This window comes from Mytilus edulis, chromosome 1 (genome assembly GCF_963676685.1).
Source record: "Mytilus edulis chromosome 1, xbMytEdul2.2, whole genome shotgun sequence".
Lineage (NCBI taxonomy): Eukaryota > Metazoa > Mollusca > Bivalvia > Mytilida > Mytilidae > Mytilus > Mytilus edulis.
Genome location: NC_092344.1, coordinates 68,813,365 through 68,832,429, shown reverse-complemented (window position 1 = coordinate 68,832,429; position 19,065 = coordinate 68,813,365). Strand labels below are relative to the sequence as shown.

At 31.3% G+C, this 19,065-nt stretch overlaps 1 protein-coding gene across 1 annotated transcript in view; it reads left to right on the top strand.

Moving 5' to 3' along the window:
- Nucleotides 1–18,391, top strand: part of LOC139487900 (receptor-type tyrosine-protein phosphatase epsilon-like) — a 46,105-nt gene extending 27,714 nt beyond the window's left edge. The window contains exons 11-27 of the mRNA XM_071273110.1: nucleotides 480–547; nucleotides 3,153–3,391; nucleotides 4,279–4,366; nucleotides 5,375–5,442; nucleotides 5,858–5,894; nucleotides 6,749–6,846; nucleotides 8,302–8,439; nucleotides 9,369–9,514; nucleotides 9,831–9,966; nucleotides 11,840–11,989; nucleotides 12,737–12,836; nucleotides 13,793–13,866; nucleotides 14,215–14,340; nucleotides 14,918–15,028; nucleotides 16,596–16,744; nucleotides 17,488–17,623; nucleotides 17,984–18,391. Coding sequence (XP_071129211.1) covers nucleotides 480–547; nucleotides 3,153–3,391; nucleotides 4,279–4,366; nucleotides 5,375–5,442; nucleotides 5,858–5,894; nucleotides 6,749–6,846; nucleotides 8,302–8,439; nucleotides 9,369–9,514; nucleotides 9,831–9,966; nucleotides 11,840–11,989; nucleotides 12,737–12,836; nucleotides 13,793–13,866; nucleotides 14,215–14,340; nucleotides 14,918–15,028; nucleotides 16,596–16,744; nucleotides 17,488–17,623; nucleotides 17,984–18,055 — 1,936 coding nt within the window. The 3' untranslated portion in view covers nucleotides 18,056–18,391. The remainder of the gene's footprint in view (nucleotides 1–479; nucleotides 548–3,152; nucleotides 3,392–4,278; nucleotides 4,367–5,374; nucleotides 5,443–5,857; nucleotides 5,895–6,748; nucleotides 6,847–8,301; nucleotides 8,440–9,368; nucleotides 9,515–9,830; nucleotides 9,967–11,839; nucleotides 11,990–12,736; nucleotides 12,837–13,792; nucleotides 13,867–14,214; nucleotides 14,341–14,917; nucleotides 15,029–16,595; nucleotides 16,745–17,487; nucleotides 17,624–17,983) is intronic.
- The last annotated feature ends 674 nt before the right edge of the window (nucleotides 18,392–19,065 follow it).

Here is a 19,065-nt window from a genome sequence, read left to right as displayed (position 1 = left end):
TGGTTTGTTGTTTACAATTGTATTAATAGTTATTTCTTTCATACACTTTTTTTATATCAATCATGTGAAACACATCGTTTTTTGCATGTCTATTTATAAGAAAGAAAATTACCACATCAGAATATTCACAAGTGCCAAGGAGGGAATACATCCGCTTGTTGTTTCGAGCCAGCCAATATATGATTTGCTATTGACAGCCCTAAAGAGAACATGCATTTCGCTTATCATAATTACTTAATATTAACCGGATCCCCCGGATAACAGTAATTCCGATGAAAGCGTTGTATACTGACATGTACGACAACTATATCAAAATTTTAAATATTTGTGAACAATTGTCATTATTTATTTTAGTTAATAGTACATTGATTTAATCAAGTTGAATCCCTGGGAATATTTAGAAGAACCAAAATACCAAACCTTGTATGTGAACGAGTGTAATCTTTATAATTTTGAAATGTGCAAGTTTTTATTTGTAGACGAAACTTAAAGTTACCAACTGATAAATATTCAGACAATACAAAATCAATTCAAAAGACTGCCTCTAGTAAGTTTATATAACAATTTCAATTATTTATTACCTGTCTATTTTCGTTTCACCAAATAACGAGAGAAGTTCATGATATCAAATGCGTATTCAGCCTCGTTAGTCGAAAACAAACTGACAAGGTCATGGGAAAAGGCAGTGGTTAAAAAGAGGTAAAAGATGCTAATGAGAAATTAAAGTCATAAGATTACAACGCCGTGTAAAAAAATGACTGAAAGAAATACAACATTACATAAAACACAACATATTAACTAAAGACTGAACTACTCTGTATCCACCTTTCAAACGATTATGTGATTTTCAAACCAGTCGAACGGTAACTGTTTTCTGATACCTTAAATTTTATAATTCCAACCAATATTGAACGTTTAGCTATGTTGAATAACGTGTGTGGATATACTTTGCCTGTTTCTGCATGTTTCTTGTAAATTTATTATTAATTTTTAATGAACATTTGCCCATAAAAGCTAATAATTTGTGTTACAAAATCTCGACTATGATTTCTAGAATATGAATCAAATATTTATAGCTCTACATTGAGTCATTAACGTTATAGTTAACTAACAATGATCTTCTAAAATTCTGTTATTTTTGTATAAAACTTCTTTTTTTTCATACAAATATTATTTCTATTTGGTTAAGAAGGGGAAACAAGATTTAGGTTGGCCATTTTAGGCGGCGTAGAAATAAAAATCTTAGCTCACCTGGTCCCACTTAGAGTTCGTCGTCGTCCGTCGTCTGTCGTCGTCGTAAACTGGTTCAACTAATTTCCTATCATGATTTTCTTGATAGAGGGTTGCTGCTCACAAGGAAGTTATTAAACCAAGAGTTCCAAATGGTGAAGTTGAAATCATCCCTTCGTAAATTTTACGGACGCCATCACGAGTTGGTTGACCGTTATGGAATAACCGTTTCACAAATGATATCGGATATGTTCCTTACGTCGTAACTACAATCCCCTTCCCTTTCATGAATGTGACCTACATAATAAGACTATTTACCGGATTTGTAATCACATAAGCAACACGACGGGTACCACATGTGAAACAGGATCTGCTTACCCTTCCGGAGCACCTGAGATCACCCCTAGTTTTTGGTGGGGTTCGTGTTGTTTATTCTTTAGTTTTCTATGTTGTGTCATGTTTAGTATTGTTTTTCTGTTTGTCTTTTTCATTTTTAGCCATGGCGTTGTCAGTTTGTTTTAGATTTATGAGTTTGACTATCCCTTTGGTATCTTTCGTCCCTCTTTCAAGAGACTTCTCCACTTTAACTACTTAATTAAATACTTTCAAACTTAAACTGCAAATTGAAATCAAAGTTTTGATCCGTCAACAAACATAGCCGTCATGGCTAAAAATAGAACATGGGGTCAAATGCAGTCTTGGCCTTATATCTCAAAAGCTAAAGCATTTATAGTCAAAAGGTTCAATAGGTCTAGATCTAATAGCCTAGAAATCTACAAACAAACCGAACATTCATTGTTTGGTTTATGTCACTTAACTGTTTTTTCCAGGAAATTTTGTAGTTTTTGGTTACTATTTTGAATATTATAGACGATGAAGATAAATTTTAAACAGCAACAATATTCGGGGACGTAAGATCTACAAAAAAATGAAAATGACCAAGATTGTTTATAGAGCTATTGACCTCAAAAGACAATTTTACACAATGTGTGTATCATGTTTTTTTTTAAAACTTTTGTCCTCTAAAGCTACTATAAAAAAGCAACTTAAGATGTTGATTCTTGGGTTATATAGAATAAAGTTTGAGTTTTGATTTCTGTTTCCTTAGAAAACAGAGATGCCATTGCTAAACAAAGAGTATAGGGTAAATGCAGTTTTTGACTTATATCTCAAAACTTAAGACAGTTAGAGCAAATCAGACAAGATTTAAAATATTAATTAGTTCAAGGTCTACCTTCCCTGAAATTTTAAGCCAAATCAGGTGTCTGAATTTAAATTTATTGCCCCTGAATTGGTGATTTTAAGAACATTTCAATTTTCGGTTAATATCTTGAATAATATTAATTGATAAGAAACTGTAGACAGCAAAAACATTCAGGAAAGAAAGATCTACACGTAAATGTTATTTGATTTAAACCTTTGAGAATTATTGTTCTTATCACCAAAAAAAAACAAACACAATTTGATCATCTAGTTTGCATACTATAAAAATCTCACCGATGTCTATGAGTATATTGATACTGCTTAATCAATTTCAGACAAAACATTGAAGAGTATCTAGTATATTGTTTTTGGTTTTATTTCCTTGTAAGGCAAGAATCATAGACACTATGGCTTAAATGGAACATGGGGATACAATGCATTTTTTTACTTTTGAAGAAAATATGACAGATACAAAGAACATTTAAATTGCAATTTTAAGTCGCTCTTTAATTTATATTGAAAAACAAAATAATCATTGATAAAAGAGTTAAGCAAAAAATTTAAAGTGAGATACTCCGACTCCTGAGAGCTTCTTGTTGCTGTTAATGAACGAAAATAAAAACAAAAAATAAATTGTGAAATGAAAAAAAATGTGTACCGATTCAACAACTCATACATTTGCTTAAGTTAAGTACAGTCATGTAACCTCGTTTTTTTAGAGGGGAATAGAGAAACCAATAATGGAAACAAATATGAAAATTCAGCAATAACATTAGATCCAGATGAATTGACTGTTTACCTTAAAAACACAAAAGAAACCGAGCTACAATTTGAAGGAGATGAAACTGTGTACAATAATGTACCAACTGAACAGTTTGCATACAAGATACAAATTGGAAATTTAAAGGACGTTATTAATGAAAAACTGAAAGATGAGGGTTTCAAGAAAGAATACGAGGTTAGCCATTTTGTTTGAGTTTAAATATAATAACTTCACAGAAATAAGCTTCACTCGCAACCAATAGGAAATCTAACGACACAATTGATATAGTTTTAGGTCTCTAGCAAACTCTCACCCCGTATGTTTTAGTTTCCTGACTGACTATGTAAATAATAATATCGTTTAGTTTGAGTGACAACAAATGAATTGTATAGGTGATCTTTTATGCGAATATGCATCATATATGTCGTAGATCATTTACATTTCAGTTAATTCACGCATTTACTTAATTAATAATCCAAAATAGTAAAGTTGGGGTATACGTATCACTCATGATCATATGATGAATGTAATTGAATTCGTGACTTTCTTTAACTAAGTTTAGAGGACTATAATTGAGAAGACGGCAATGACAGACCTTAAAAACTCATATCTTGACTGCGTATTGTGAACCAACATGTATGAGGGATATTTGGAGGACCCTGTTGATATTTTTGGAAATTTTAGGTAGCACATATTGAATACAAAAGGCGGATATAATGAGGACAGTTGTAATGAAAACGATATTTAAAATAAAAAGTGTATCTGTTACAGTAAACTTGGAACATTTAAATGTGATATCAATCACATGTCTAAATGGGAAGGTTTCATGTAACTCTTTACAATGCAAACCGGACCCTAATTCAAAAATGTCAATGGCTAAACCACACGACCAATGCATGTCTATTTGGTCCTAGAATACTCTTAAAAGTGTAATAGTGGAGTGAATTATAGTTAATCGTTATGAGGCTTTATTTCAAGGTTCTACATATTAACGTTTGTTTTATATGAGTAACACGTGTACGGGTGGTTTCAATTCAGTTTCAAATTTCAATGTTTCTAACTTGTATTTTTTTATTTTTTAGATTTTACCTAAAGGTCTGGTCCGTGCACATGTTGAGGGTTCAAAAGAAGAAAACAAAGTTAAAAACCGTTTCCTCACGACATGGCCTTGTATGTTAAAATTGTTCAAAATAATTGAGCTGACAAACGTTACTGCAATAATTTGACAATATCAAACTCATTTTGTGCACCATAAAACATTTTGTCTCGCCAAAATAAGAAATCATTAACGTCGGTCAAATATTAATTTTTATACTGCACTCTTTCTATTTTAGCAGTCAAAATACGTTGACTGTATATTTCTATGTTTCACTGACCTCATCATGCTCATGAATCTTTAAATAGAAGTTGCCGGAACTATATTTAATAATTCACGACAACCACTTCAACCTGTCTTTGTTAACATCGAGGCGTGGAACGACTCAAGCTTATTTATTATACAATTGTCTGGAAACATATTGCACTGAGTTGTTTGAAACATTTTCATGTTTATTATTGATATTTTAGTCATACTCAAACGAATCTTTCCACCATCGTTTGGTTTCAACAGATCACATTTTATTTACGTATGATATTACTCCGCCATATATGAGGCATTTTTAAAGATGCTTTTCCCAATATTTAAATAAAATGAATTACAATAACACAAGAAACAACAATTGAGATTTTGTTTTAAGATTGCAGTATTAAGTTAAGACTATACTAGTCTATTGAATTGACATATCAACCAAATAAGGATTTGGCCCGTAACGGGGAAAATCTAGACAAAGCTTCGCATTTCCCCTTTCTAACGCCTCATCCTTATTTCGTTGATATGTCGATACACCATTATTGTCTATAAAAGTGTTAAGTCTTAAAGCTGTGTTGCCAGTTTCCGCCTCTTTAATCTGTCAAGTCTTTCAAAATTCAATAATGTTACATGGATTTATAGTAAACGCTTTCTTTACTAATATAAGAAGAACAAACTAGTGTAAGGTAATTGATATTAAATTGAGTTTTAACATTTATATACATATCTTTTTGCGTTACCTGCTTATTTCATCTACATTTTGTAAGTATGTCTTATATTTATTTGGTATAATACTACATCTATTTTTCATATACTTTTTTTTCTTATAGATGATCATTCACGTATTGTGCTGAAGGGAAACACAAAGACTGATTATATTAATGCTAGCTACATTGACGTAAGATTTGAAAATGAAATAATTATACTGTACAATGTATATCGCCACATATCTTGCACTTACACACACATACAGGTATCTCTGAATGCAAATTTAGGATCTTTTACAATTATACAAGAAAAGAACTACCTTCTTAGAAGGCTTTAATGTAGGGTTTCTTTCTTATGTTACTTTGGAACTATGACATATCAGTATCTTTATCTTGGCAATATGGTCATCAATTATTTATTTATTTTATTAGTCTTATATTTCGTTTTATAGTCACGGAATTAACTGTAATATTTTTCGTTTAAACATTTAAAGAGTAAATGGATTTTAAATATGGTCATTCATTATACATATTGCCATAGGTTCTGTAACTTTGAAAGAAACTTGATGAAACTGTTGAATTTAGTTATGAACATGTGTATTTCAGAATTATGACCAAGAAAAGGCATATATAGCAAGCCAAGGTTTGTGAAGAATTATTTGCAAATTGATAAAAGTTTTTAGAGCTGGTATTTAAAACAAAGTGCTTACGATCATTTATCAAGCATGTTTAGGAATGAAACTTTTGGAATTGTCCCGAGCACGTTTGAGTTTGACTTTATAGACATTGGTTAGGGTGACAATTATACTCTTGTTTTTCAATAAGATATTTGGAGAGATGAACATTAATGTTTTTTTAATTGTTTTAAAAGAACAAAGCTGACTATTTTTAATGATCTTGATGACCTTTAAATGTGTAAGCTTCTAATTCATTTGTCAACAGGAAACTGTCTCAAACATCTTTCATTTTTAAAAGTGTTGAAAAAAGTAAAAACACAAAAATACTGAACTCCGAGGAAAATTCAAAAAGGAAAGTCCAAAATCAAAAGGCAAAATCAAAAGTCCAAACACATCAAACGAATGGATAACAACTGTCATATTTCTGACTTGGTACAGGCATTTTCTAATGTAGAAATATATATTCAAACAAAAAACCAAAACAAATCTATCTGTATTGAAGAAGTAACAAAAGAAAGGCGAATTATAGCAAAGGGACATTCAAGCTCATAAGTTGAAAATAAACCGATGTTCTTTCTATGTATCAACAAAGGTGTTTCTTGTATTATCAGCAAAGGTGTTTCTTGTATTGAAATCGTTCAAACAATTTCTTTATATTTTTATCTATCAATCAGAAAATAGATTTACAAAAATATTTTTTAAGAATTATAATTCAAAACCAGAATTTTTGATAATCTTGCGATGCCGTTTTTCTAAACAGTATTTCCATACTCGCCTTGTAAATACATTTTTATTGGTACAAATCGTTATTTACTTTAAGGTCCAAAGAGTAATACCGTAAGAGATTTCTGGCATATGGTATGGCAGGAAAACGTTGGCAAAATTGTCATGGTTACACAGCTGAAAGAAGGAAGAAGGGTATCAAATTATATTATCACATTCATCATATAAAATCAATTGAATAAAGATGAACGCATAATATCTTAAAAGGCATTATCATGACAATCCGATAAAAAATGTGACTTAAAAGTAATTTAAAAGAGGGACAAAAGATACCAGAGGAACATTAAAACTTATAAATTATGAATAAACTGAATATGCCAAGGCTTAAAAGAAACAAAAACAAACGATTGTACACAAAACACAACAAAGAAAATAGATACTAAGCAACACAAACCTCGAAAAAAACTGGGGGTGATCCCAGGTGCTCCAGAAGGGTATCTAAACTCATCATAGATACCGGAAGGGTAAGCAGATCCTGCTCCATATTTGTCACCCGTCGTGTTGCTCATGTTTGTACAAATCCGGTGATAAGTCTAATTCGGTAGGTCACATTTGTGAATAGGGAATGGGATTGTAGTAACGATACAAGGAACCTATTCGATGTCATCTGTAAAGTTGGTAGTCTTAAAAGGTCAACCAACTGGTGAAGGCGTCCGTAAAATTCCCAAAAGGATGATTTAAACTTTACCATTTTGAGCTCTTGGTTAAAAACTTCCTTGTTACAACAACTTTCTATCAAGGAAATCATGATAGTAAATACAAGCACCAGAATATCGTATCAATTTGGCTAGTTTTCATTCATTGCTACACAGAACAAATCGCAGCTTGCAGTGGTGCGCTCGCCCCGAGGTTGTGAAGTTGTAGTTCCAATTCCTAGCCCGGTCACACCAATCAATAAAAGATTGGAATGTGCTACTTTACCTCAGTTTTCGACATTTAATTGTTAAACAAAGACTTGTCTGTTGGAAATTGGTCGGGAATAGATGAGACAAAGTCAGCGAAACTGCTACCTTGTGGACTTGGCATGATGTCCTATATACATAGTATCGCTATTTGATCAAAGGTGTCTCTCATATAATTTTGACAACACAATATATTGCTGTTGCCTCTGTTGTAAAGTCATTTTTCATGACAAGTGTTACAAAATCCCAATTAGACCGCGTTATACATCAGACTCAGTATATGTCATTAAAGTACAAAGACAGTTCGATTTATATCACTTAAACCGGTTTCCGTCACGATATACGATATCAATCGTTACACCTTGTATGCTCTTTATGAAAAATCATCTACTAAACCAATACTCGAAGTTAAACGCTTCATGGTATATTTAGAACATAAAATTTACTATCAGCTGAAATGTGTGTGAATATTTACAATGCTGTTGATATTGTGATAATTTATTACAAAAAAAATAAATTCTGAAATATTACTAGATTATAGGACAGAACTATTATTTTGGTGTATTTGTTTTATGTCTTACATGTTTAAACTGGAAATGAATGATTTTGTAGGACTGGTTCGAAATAGTTTTTGTCAGGACATATATACAATGTAGTGCATTATCACTGTTGGTGATTTTTTTTCCAGGAAAAATGTATACAATATTGGCCTGATGCAGTTAATGACCCAATGGTAGTAGATAATTATCGGCTTACCATGACAGAAGAAAAGGAACATACGATTTATGTATACAGACGGATAACTATATCCAACCATAAAGATACGGTAATGAGTACAACGTTCTCAAATAAAAATTGATAAAAAAAAAAAGAGAAATTGAGCGTAAAAAGATAATTATAATTGATGTTTATTACAACTGCGTTATGTTAACCAATTTTTATCTCAAAAGGTCATGGTGATCTGATCAGCTCTCAAAAGACTAAACAATAAATTAGATGTATCATTACAATCTTTCCGACTTATCCACTGCGATGAAATGAGTAATGGTCACGACAATTCGACGGCAGAAAATAAGATCTGTTCAGTTGATGTTCAGACTATTCAGGATATGGTATTAATTAACTGTACACATCAACCGTATACTGAATTGTCTGAACTACTACTGTCAGTACTTAATTGACGTCATGAGTTTTGTCTAAAAAGTACTGAATCTACCGTAGTGGATAAATTTGACTTAAAGACTTTTAATGGAATTACAAATATTTGTACATAATGTTCAGATGATGATAAGATCAAATTGACCGTTTCAGATTAAAATTCAATTAATTATTGTTTTTATCTATATCTTTCGTAACTGGATACAAACTGATTTTACGGGACTGTGTTTTTGATTGATGTTTATACGGTGATAAAAACGTTTGTTATAAGTTTAACGTTAATTTAAAAAAAGTATTTCTTTGCTTCGTTTCATGTGTTTTATCATTTGATTTTGCCATTTGATTAGGGACTTTCCGTTAGAATTTCATTCGGAGTTCAGTATTTTTGTGACTTTTCGTTTTGCTGCAGTCGCACTCACTCAATTCGAATGCCCTCCCTAGCTTTAACCTCCATTTCCTCTGGTTCATGTTGTTATATCGTTAGTTTTCTGTTCAACATTTTACGTTTTTACCTATGATCCTGGTATTTTCCTTGATTTTGACTTTTTTCCTTTGACTTCTGTACTCTTTCTGTCTCAATAACAGCCTATATTTTAGAACGAGAGAGAAAGAAGCATTCACCAGTACCATTTCACCCAATGGCCAGACCACGGTGTTCCTGACAGCATCAAATTGGTTCATTTTTACAGGAAAGTCAAACGTGATCACTGTGATAAAAATGAACCTACGGTTGTACATTGCAGGTATGAACATGACATTAAGTGATAATGTTTCAATCTTTGTGAATCAGCTCTTAGAACAAATCTTTACCGTATTTCAGCAGTACATACTTATCAATTTAACTAAAAAAACATATTTCAAGATTCAAAACTAGTAATAAGCATTATTTTCTTTGAATAATTTATCGTAACCAGTATTTCTATAAACACACTTTTTGTAAGTTAGCTATATTTATAGTGAAAACATTAAACTGCGAATTTAATGATAATATATTGGAATTTGCGATTTCATTAGCACTAATTTTGTTTTGATCAATTCTTTTGATATATCATTTGTTAGCGCTGGACTAGGAAGAACCGGAACATTTATTGCTATAGACGCAATATATGAGTACGGCAAGAAAGTTGGACACGTTGATATTATGGAGTATGTTCAGATGATGAGGAAGGACAGAATGAATATGATTCAAACACATGTAGGTAATACTTTTGCATTGCAACCGATTTTTAGGGTCTTTGCATAATTCGATCAATTGGTTGCATATAAAAAAGTAAGACACTTTTCTATATTTACCATCATCAGATACGCTCAAATCCGAATATTTTTATGCCATTGATGAGTAAAAATGAAACAGTTGAAGAGCTATATGACCAAACAGGGACCTTTAATAATCGCAAAATCCATCTAAGTTCAACTTGAACTGAGGGAGTTGAAATTGTAATTTCTTAATAATATCTAGATTTATAAACGTGCAATTAAAGTAATATTTGTCACAAATCCTGTCTTTAATGAAGTAGAACATTCTGAGCAGATGAAACTATATGTGACTGATTGTCCACTAGACGCGATATCGACCCATGTTATTTGTGAAATAATAAAAACAACAACGTTTTTTTGCTATATTTCCTTCATCAAGAACGGTTGACACCTTATGTCGGAAAGCTAAGTACATGTATGATCAAGACGACAAAATACAAACCAAATTTAAATAAGATCAACTTTGCATGAGAAAGTTCAAACAAGATTTTGTTTCAGCGTCTTAGTTTAAAAACGGACAATTTACAAATGATTAAGAAATGTTAGTCGAGGTACCGACAAGTGAACTGATGATGTTCTCGGGGACTTATAGACAACCAGAAAACTGTTTTTGTACAATGAAAAACATCTTGAAAGTCTGTTTTCTTATCGAACTTCATCATACCAAAACATTTACGATTTTGAATTATGGGTCACATATTCGTTGAACCATTATATTTGCTAATTTGTAATCGCTATTTTTGATTAGTTTTCAACAGGAACATGCCTCAGGATTTTTGTTCATCGATAGTAGATTCATTAGTAAGCTAAAAAAAATCATGCAATGAATTGGAAATCCTTTCTTAGAAAACTAGCTTAAATGTGATGTATCGGTATTGGTAGTTACCAAATGTCAAGTAGCAAATGTTATTGTTCTTGCATGATTTAAAAGAATAGTAGATACATGATTAGTTGAAAATGTTGTAGTTACAACTAAGATAATAAAACGATAATAACACCAGACTGACTGAACTTAACCTACGTAACTATACTGATCGTATGTTGGATATCTTTGGATTGATAATCTGCAGGTCATGAATGAATTAATGGAGATTATTTAAGATAAGTGTGAATGGATTTTTTCCTGATAAACAAAATGAAAGACATTTATTTCATTGGTTGAAAAATAAAAATCTATAATCATAATTAAATAAACGTTTCTGACGTATTACACCAAATGATGTTGCCAATGCGTTGTTGATGACGTAGTATCCGTAGACAATTATATAGTTCCTTACAAATGCTACTTTTACTCCTGTAATAAAGGCCGACTTCAATGTAATGAAAATAACTTACCAAAGAAATCATATATCGAAAAATAGTAAAACTCTTGACAGAACATATAAGTGAACACGAAGCTTTTTTTTTTCTTCTTCTTCTTACAGACAACAATGGTTTTGCTTTGAACTTGAAATATACACTCGACAAGAATGGTTTTGCTTTGAAATTGAATGTAAACGGTTCTGGTATGCCGTAAAATATGATCCAAACCAACCCATCAGCATTTGGGGGAAATCGATTTGTTTAAAAATGTAAAATATAAATTTTTTTCTATTTCTTAAAGCGTCATAATTAAGTTATTTTTAAAAACATGTCACATGTATAAGGATTTTCCGAATGCCTTTCGATCAACGTACATAAATCTGAGTCAAAAACGTTTGTCAATGCTAAAGGGAGACTAGAATTTGACTTTTTACTAGCCTGATGATGTTTGTACTCTTTGGGTAGTATTCATTGTCATGAAATAATGGTTTTCCTTTGAAATCATACAGGAACAGTATGAGACAGTATTTAAAGCACTACTAGAATTGTTTACAGTGCCAGAGACGGCTATTCCAAAGAATGATTTTTGTAAATATATTGAGGATCAGGAATGTAAGACATTACCGAAAAATCAAAAAGTGTACAAACGGGAGTTTCAGGTAAGACAATTAACACCAATTTTAGTACTCTGTTTATGTTATCGCTTGGTTGTGAATACAATCAGAAATATAATATATTGAACAAAACAGTTTTATCATTTAAGAATTTAAAAAAATGATAGGTGACTATAAAAAAAATATTATGCATAACATCAGCAAGTCACCGTAAGACTTTCACAAAAAGATAAGCGACAGTACTGAAAATTATGCTAGTTTAATAAATCGTGACACAATCAGTCCGTCTTCAAAAGATACATCGTGTTAATAAAATGAAACGAAATAAAAGTATCCAAAAATACTGCAATATATCAACGACAGCCGAAATGCAAGTACATTAATAAATTGCAAGATAACATATTTTTAGGTCCTCATTACTTTAATTTACAAGAGGTCGTAAAACCTTAAAAAAAATCATCAACATGTATTAATGTGTTCAAAAATTGGAATTTTTAACAAAAGTATCCAATAAAATAAGAACAACGGCCAAGGTCTCCAATCAGTTGCTGCATGTTAGTAAACACGTGTTGTAGTTATCAATCAACGTTTTGACAAATACGCAATATTCTATTATTCAATCCAACAAAAATAAATATCTTTGAACAATCAACTTTGACTAAGTACTAACAAATGTTCTTTTTATGTAAATTGTATAACAAACTAATCAATTATAAATCTTTCTTAGGTGACTTTAAGCTTTATATCATTGATTTCTTATTTAAATCCAATATAATTTCTATTTTGAATTAGACATTAGAAGCAATGAGACCATCATATCCTGCATCAAATTTTACTGCTGCAAATTTAAAAGAAAATATACCCAAAAATTTGGTAAAGAATATCCTTCCACGTAAGTTGATTTTCCTGTAATATATTTTAGGAATACTTCTAAATAATATATGACTCAAAGTGACAGTTATTTTCCATTCTTTTGATGTGTTTCAGCTTTTGATGCTGTCATTTGATAAGGGATTCCCGTTTAAATTTTCCTCGGAGTTAAGTTTTTTTTGTATTTTTACTTTTTTTGGCATAATAATATTCAATTTAAGGAAGTATTTATACAGTAACAAAGTTACAATGTATATGTATACTTATCATGCAATACAATATACACCTTTGTATGTGACGTTTCTAAGGCATAATATGACAAACTAACAATGAAACAACTTCCGATTTTCAAAATAAAGAATGTTTGAAATTGCAGAGTATAAAAGTAAAAAGAGGCACACTGGGCTATGCGGTATAGTCTTTGCTTATTGTTTACGCCGTACGATGACATATTGTTGTTAATGTCTGTGTCTATTGGTTTCCTTGTGGAGAGTTGTAGGATTGGCAATCATACAACGTCTTATTTATAAGCATCAAAATCCTTTCTATAGAATTGAGTATAAAATAATAAAAAAGATGTAGGATGAAGACAAAAAGACAATTAGAGAATTTGAAAAACAGATGCATTTGTTTAATCATTCTAATTAAGAAAATGAAAATATAATTAAAAGCATTCATAGATTATGTCCATAATCCCTTCAATGTAGGAAAAAAACCCAACTTGCAATATATAAGGTCGAAGGATTGATCCACTCAAGTTTGTATACTAATTACTTCAAACAATTTCTTTCTCGAATGCCTGTACCAGTTCAGGATTATGACAGATGTTTTCCATTGGTATGATGTGTTTGGTTTGTTTGATTGATTTGAAATTTTTATTTTTGACATTTGATAGAGAACTTTCTGTTTTGAATTTGTCCTTAAGGTTCAGTGTTTGTTATTTCATTTTTTTTTTCTCATAACACATTCCGTTTTTAGATGACCATTTTCGACCATACCTGATGTCATACGGAAAAACAAGAAATGATTACATCAACGCAGTGATTATACCTGTAAGTATTATAAAGTTATCGGTAACGAAAAAATATTTGCAAAAATAGTTTGAATATCAAGTTTTTCTTAACGAAAAAAAAAGTGTTTCGTCCATTTGGCGATATTTCCAACAAAATATATGATGTTATTTGTTAACAGTAATGCCTAATGTTTATGTTCTGTGTCGGTTAAAACATTAGACTTTTAAACTTAAAGCACGGAAGCTATATTGCAACAATGTGTATGGCTGTTTGTTTAGCCCTTTTCTCTTTGATTGGGCACCCCTTTTCTCCTTCTAATTTTAGAAAAAAGGATATTATTCCTTCAACTACTCTTTTGATATCTTTTTGATTTTTAAACGTTTTCAGGGATACAGAGATGAAAGCCGATTCTTCGTTACACAATGTCCACTGAAAGACACTGTTGTGGATTTCTGGACAATGGTATATGACCATAACTCGAGAATCATTGTGATTTTGGACCAAGTCTACAAAGTAAATTTAATTTGTTTTACATCTCTTCTTGTTGAACGTCTTTTTCAGACGTCATTTGCAAATATAATGTTCATTTTGTAAGAACGGCGATCATAAATGTTTAATCGCCGCAATAAAACTGTGCTTTCGTTGCGTAAAGGCTAACGCATTCACCAATCAATCAATATATATAAATGTTTAAAAAAGGCAATGATCTTGCAAAAAAAAACCCAACAGACATTAATGTTGTAAAATCTTCTTTTGTCCTGTCATTATCTTATCCTTTCTTTTTTAAATCAAAACTGATTATTTGCTTATTTAAACACGGGACACATCACCTAATCGGCGAATCGGTTCACGGTTTCTATGTTAAAATATCTCATGGAAAAAGCACTGAGATTTCCTTGACCACAAAAAAAAATAATTTATTATATGGCATAATATAACAGCTCCCTAAGACATTTTTACCCTAACAATTATGTTTGCTTTAATGAACGACAATGTATACGCATAATGAAACGTAATCTTAAGTTTTAAACAAAGGATGAATCGTTCATGTTCTTTTATAATTGGCCTTGCTTGGATTTTTTTTTATTAGAATGCAAAACTGTGGTTAGGAAAATCAGAAACACTTACAATTGGTGACTTTACAATACTTTTAGAAGAGGAGTATAATGTAGATGAGTTGAAAATTGCTTTAAAATATAAGGTAACCTATATTTATTTTTTTTAAATGATATTATATGAGTTGAGCGACACGTTTAACTTGAAATATATACAAATCAGGAATAAAGAAGTTATCTCTATTTGGTCAATTTCGTTAAATATTCTCATTAAATGTTAGAACAAATGAGATGTGTTACGATGATCTGTGAGATAAATATTCACAAAATACCAAAGAAGTGGCATTAAGGTACTTATTTTAAATTTATTAGATATGCCAGAACACCACACTAAAAAGTGATTGCTACAATAAAAAATGACATACAAAGTTTGAGAAAGGAAATCATTCCGCATGTAATCATTTCATTATTGTCTGAACTATATAAAACTATCAACAATTTCTGATGTACAGGTCAGGAAGTATTATTCAATGATAAGATTCAAGCTTTTATTTTATTTTTATTTTTATGTGTTATGTGAAAAATAGACTAAAAGAAAAAGGCATACAATCAGCTATATTTTAAAATATTTATTGTACGGTTGATAAGCCTGAAATTGGTTTGATAAGGGATATAAGTTGGACATTGTTGAATGAATTATTTTAATAATCATGATAATAGAATAAATTTTATTTGGATACTTATGTTCATGAATAAGTTAAAATACGGTTAAAGCATACAATCGAAAAAAAACCTGAAAAAATCCAAGTGAGGTGAATGATCTATATAGGCAACAGTAGTATACCCGTTTTCAAACGAAGTAGAACCTGCCGTTTGATCACGAGTTGGTTGACCGTTATGGAATAACCGTTTCACAAATGATATCGGATATGTTCCTTACGTCGTAACTACAATCCCCTTCCCTTTCATGAATATGACCTACCGAATTAGACTATTTACCGGATTTGTAATCACATAAGCAACACGACGGGTGCCACATGTGGAGAAGGATCTGCTTACCCTTCCGGAGCACCTGAGATCACCCCTAGTTTTTGGTGGGGTTCGTGTTGTTTATTCTTTAGTTTTCTATGTTGTGTCGTGTGTACTATTGTTTTTCTGTTTGTCTTTTTTATTTGTAGCCATGGCGTTGTCAGTTTGTTTTAGATTTATGAGTTTGACTGTCCCTTTGGTATCTTTCGTCCCTCTTTTAGTCAGAGTATACTGTACACGCATCATACGTCTTGCACGGAAAATAAATGGCACTGTAAAGAGAACATGACTTTATTTATAACGACCTTTTGATATCTTAGCATAGACTACCACGAATACATATTGATTGTGGTTTCAGACATATACCTATCATATTGTTCAACCAAGTTGCAATCTTTATAAAAAAGAGAATGATTTGTGTCGATTTAAGTCGTTCTTCTTCGTTTACTAACTTAACAAGTTTTGCGTTAGGAGTGCACCCCTGTAAATAAAACTCGTATAAGTCATAACACACATATAATGTATTAACACTTATTAGTTACTTTTCACTGTGATAATAGGTTCTTAACGTATGAGGTCGAAGTTTTACAAATGCTTACTTAGAGCCATAAAGATAGACAACTAAAGCTACATCGTAGTGGAAAAAACCCGTATACATTATAACCGCTTAATTTCTCCTTCTAGAAACAACAAGAAAAAAGAACAATAAATGTGTTAACGATAAGTGAATGGCAAGGTGCTACACTACCTTCAACAAAGATGATGGTGGATCTTCTAAAAAGTGTCGTTGATAGTTGGAACTCACAAAAATGTCCAATTACGGTCGTTTGCAGGTACATAAATTAAATACATCAAAATATATTTTTATATTGAATTATTATTAAAGTATTACTGTTCAACACAATCTGTTTCTAAATTTAAATCATATAAGTCAGTACAATCGAACAAGAAACTCTTCATGAAACTAACATAAAGACCGCAACTGTCTATTCAAAAAACATCTGCGAAACATGCATTACATAATAACGATACTGAAGTACAAGGTGCCAGGGCTACGAAACAGATAACAATGTCATATGTAATACTAGCATTGAGGAATTGAAGACAATTTCTAATGGCTTTATAGTAAGCCAAGAAACAGCGACTCTATAACAGTTAGCCATTTCGTGGTGAGAAAGTTTAAACATGTACATGTAAAGTGACAATTTTAGCCGTTCTGCTTCATTCCAACAGTGAATATATCGTAAGCAATAAGTGTATTGCTGTAAAAAAAAATCAATAGAACACATTTGAGAATATACCATTATACTCTTAATTTTTATATTAGGTTGGTATATCTGCGATACCAATGCCTTCTGTATCTTATTCATTTAACAATCAATTATATTTCATTCAATACTTCCATGTTACAAAAAAAACAACACGAAGACAAACATAGCTCAGCAGTTATCCAACTTGTAGAAACAGCAAAAACAAGCATAGGACTATACTATTTTGTGTACTCTTAATGCATCGAGCTTCATGTTTTACTAATCGAAAATATTTAAACAATATGTACCTTTTTGCAACTTTTCAGAGATGGATGCACCAAAAGTGGGTTGTTTATTTCACTTTGTCTTATTTTTGACAAAATGAAAATAGACGAAGAGGTCGATGTTTTTCAAGTAGTAAGGAATATTCAAACAAGACGTCCAGAATTCTTTAAGAACTGTGTAAGTATATCTTCGATCTAACATATGCAACCTCTGCAAAATTGTGGTTGTTTAAAAACCTGATTGCACGACAATACATTTAGAATACATATTTCGTTTTCAGTTTTAATTTTAAGCTCACAGTTATTCAGTTAATTCACGTGTAAGCTCCCAAAACATGCCTAGAGGATATCATGTAATTGCTTTTCTTCCTTGCTCGTTCTTCGTTACAAGTTTCAATTTGTGTATAACAAAACAAAAGTTAAATCAATAGCAACTTCAGTATAAATCTTTAAAACTCTATGTATTTCTTCATAAAGGTTCTAAGTTATTATCTTTACTTTCAGTCCAACTTGTATATGTTTCTTCTTTTGTTAACAGGAGCAGTACGAATATTGCTACAAATGTATCAAAGAACTACTGGAAGCAGAATCAATGTATGCAAATACTTAATGATGCAAGATTTACTTACCTTTATAAACGTTTTAATGCATATATCATTATAATTACCGTTTAACAATATGAAAAAAGTTTTTGTTGTACATATAATATGAATATAGGACGATAGCAACGAATACATGAATATCGTTTAAACGGACAATATTTTTAAAATTTTACTGAACATGCTGAAGTAAGATTACTGTTTAAGGAAAATATTAAAATAATTAAAAAGGTAACACAATAAAGAAATTGGGTGAAATTGTCAGAAAAAATGTAAACTAAGAAACTTGGATAGTCTTGAGACGTTGTAAGAAAGACATGGACAAACTTTTGGACGGCTTTTAAAAAGTCAACTAAAGATAAAAACAATTCCCCCCAACTTACCCCGTTTAAATAAAATTGAGAAAGGAAATGGTGAATATGTCAAAGCGACAACCACCCGACCATAGAGCAAACAACAGCCGAAGGCAACCAATGGGTCTTCAATGTAGCGAGAATTCCCGCACCCGTAGTTGTCCTTCAGCTGGCCCCTAAAATATGCATAATAGTACAGTGACAATGGACGCCATACTAAACTCCGAACTATACACAAGAAACTAAAATTTTAAAATCATACAAGACTAACAAAGGCCAGAGGCTCCTGACTTGGGACAGGCGCAAAATTGGATTCAAAATTAAGAAAAAAAAGATATTCCTATAGATGTTTTTTTTTTCTGACCTCAATATGAAATGTTCGCATTTGGATGCCGCCAAGGTGCTGTTGTTTTCTTTGATAGTTGTTTTGTATGACATGATGTGTAATTTATATTTTTTGTCTACAAATGTGTACCTTTTATGCAAATCATTTTGCTTATATTTCGTGGATAATCAGCTGCTTGAATCATAACTTTTGAATATAATTTTCAATGTTTCATTCCCAGTAGTTCGTGTCTTTTCACTTAAACGTGCATTTTATTTTATTTAACCTTTTTTATGCATCTGCAATACAACTATTCATTGTTCATGATGTTGATATCTCTTTT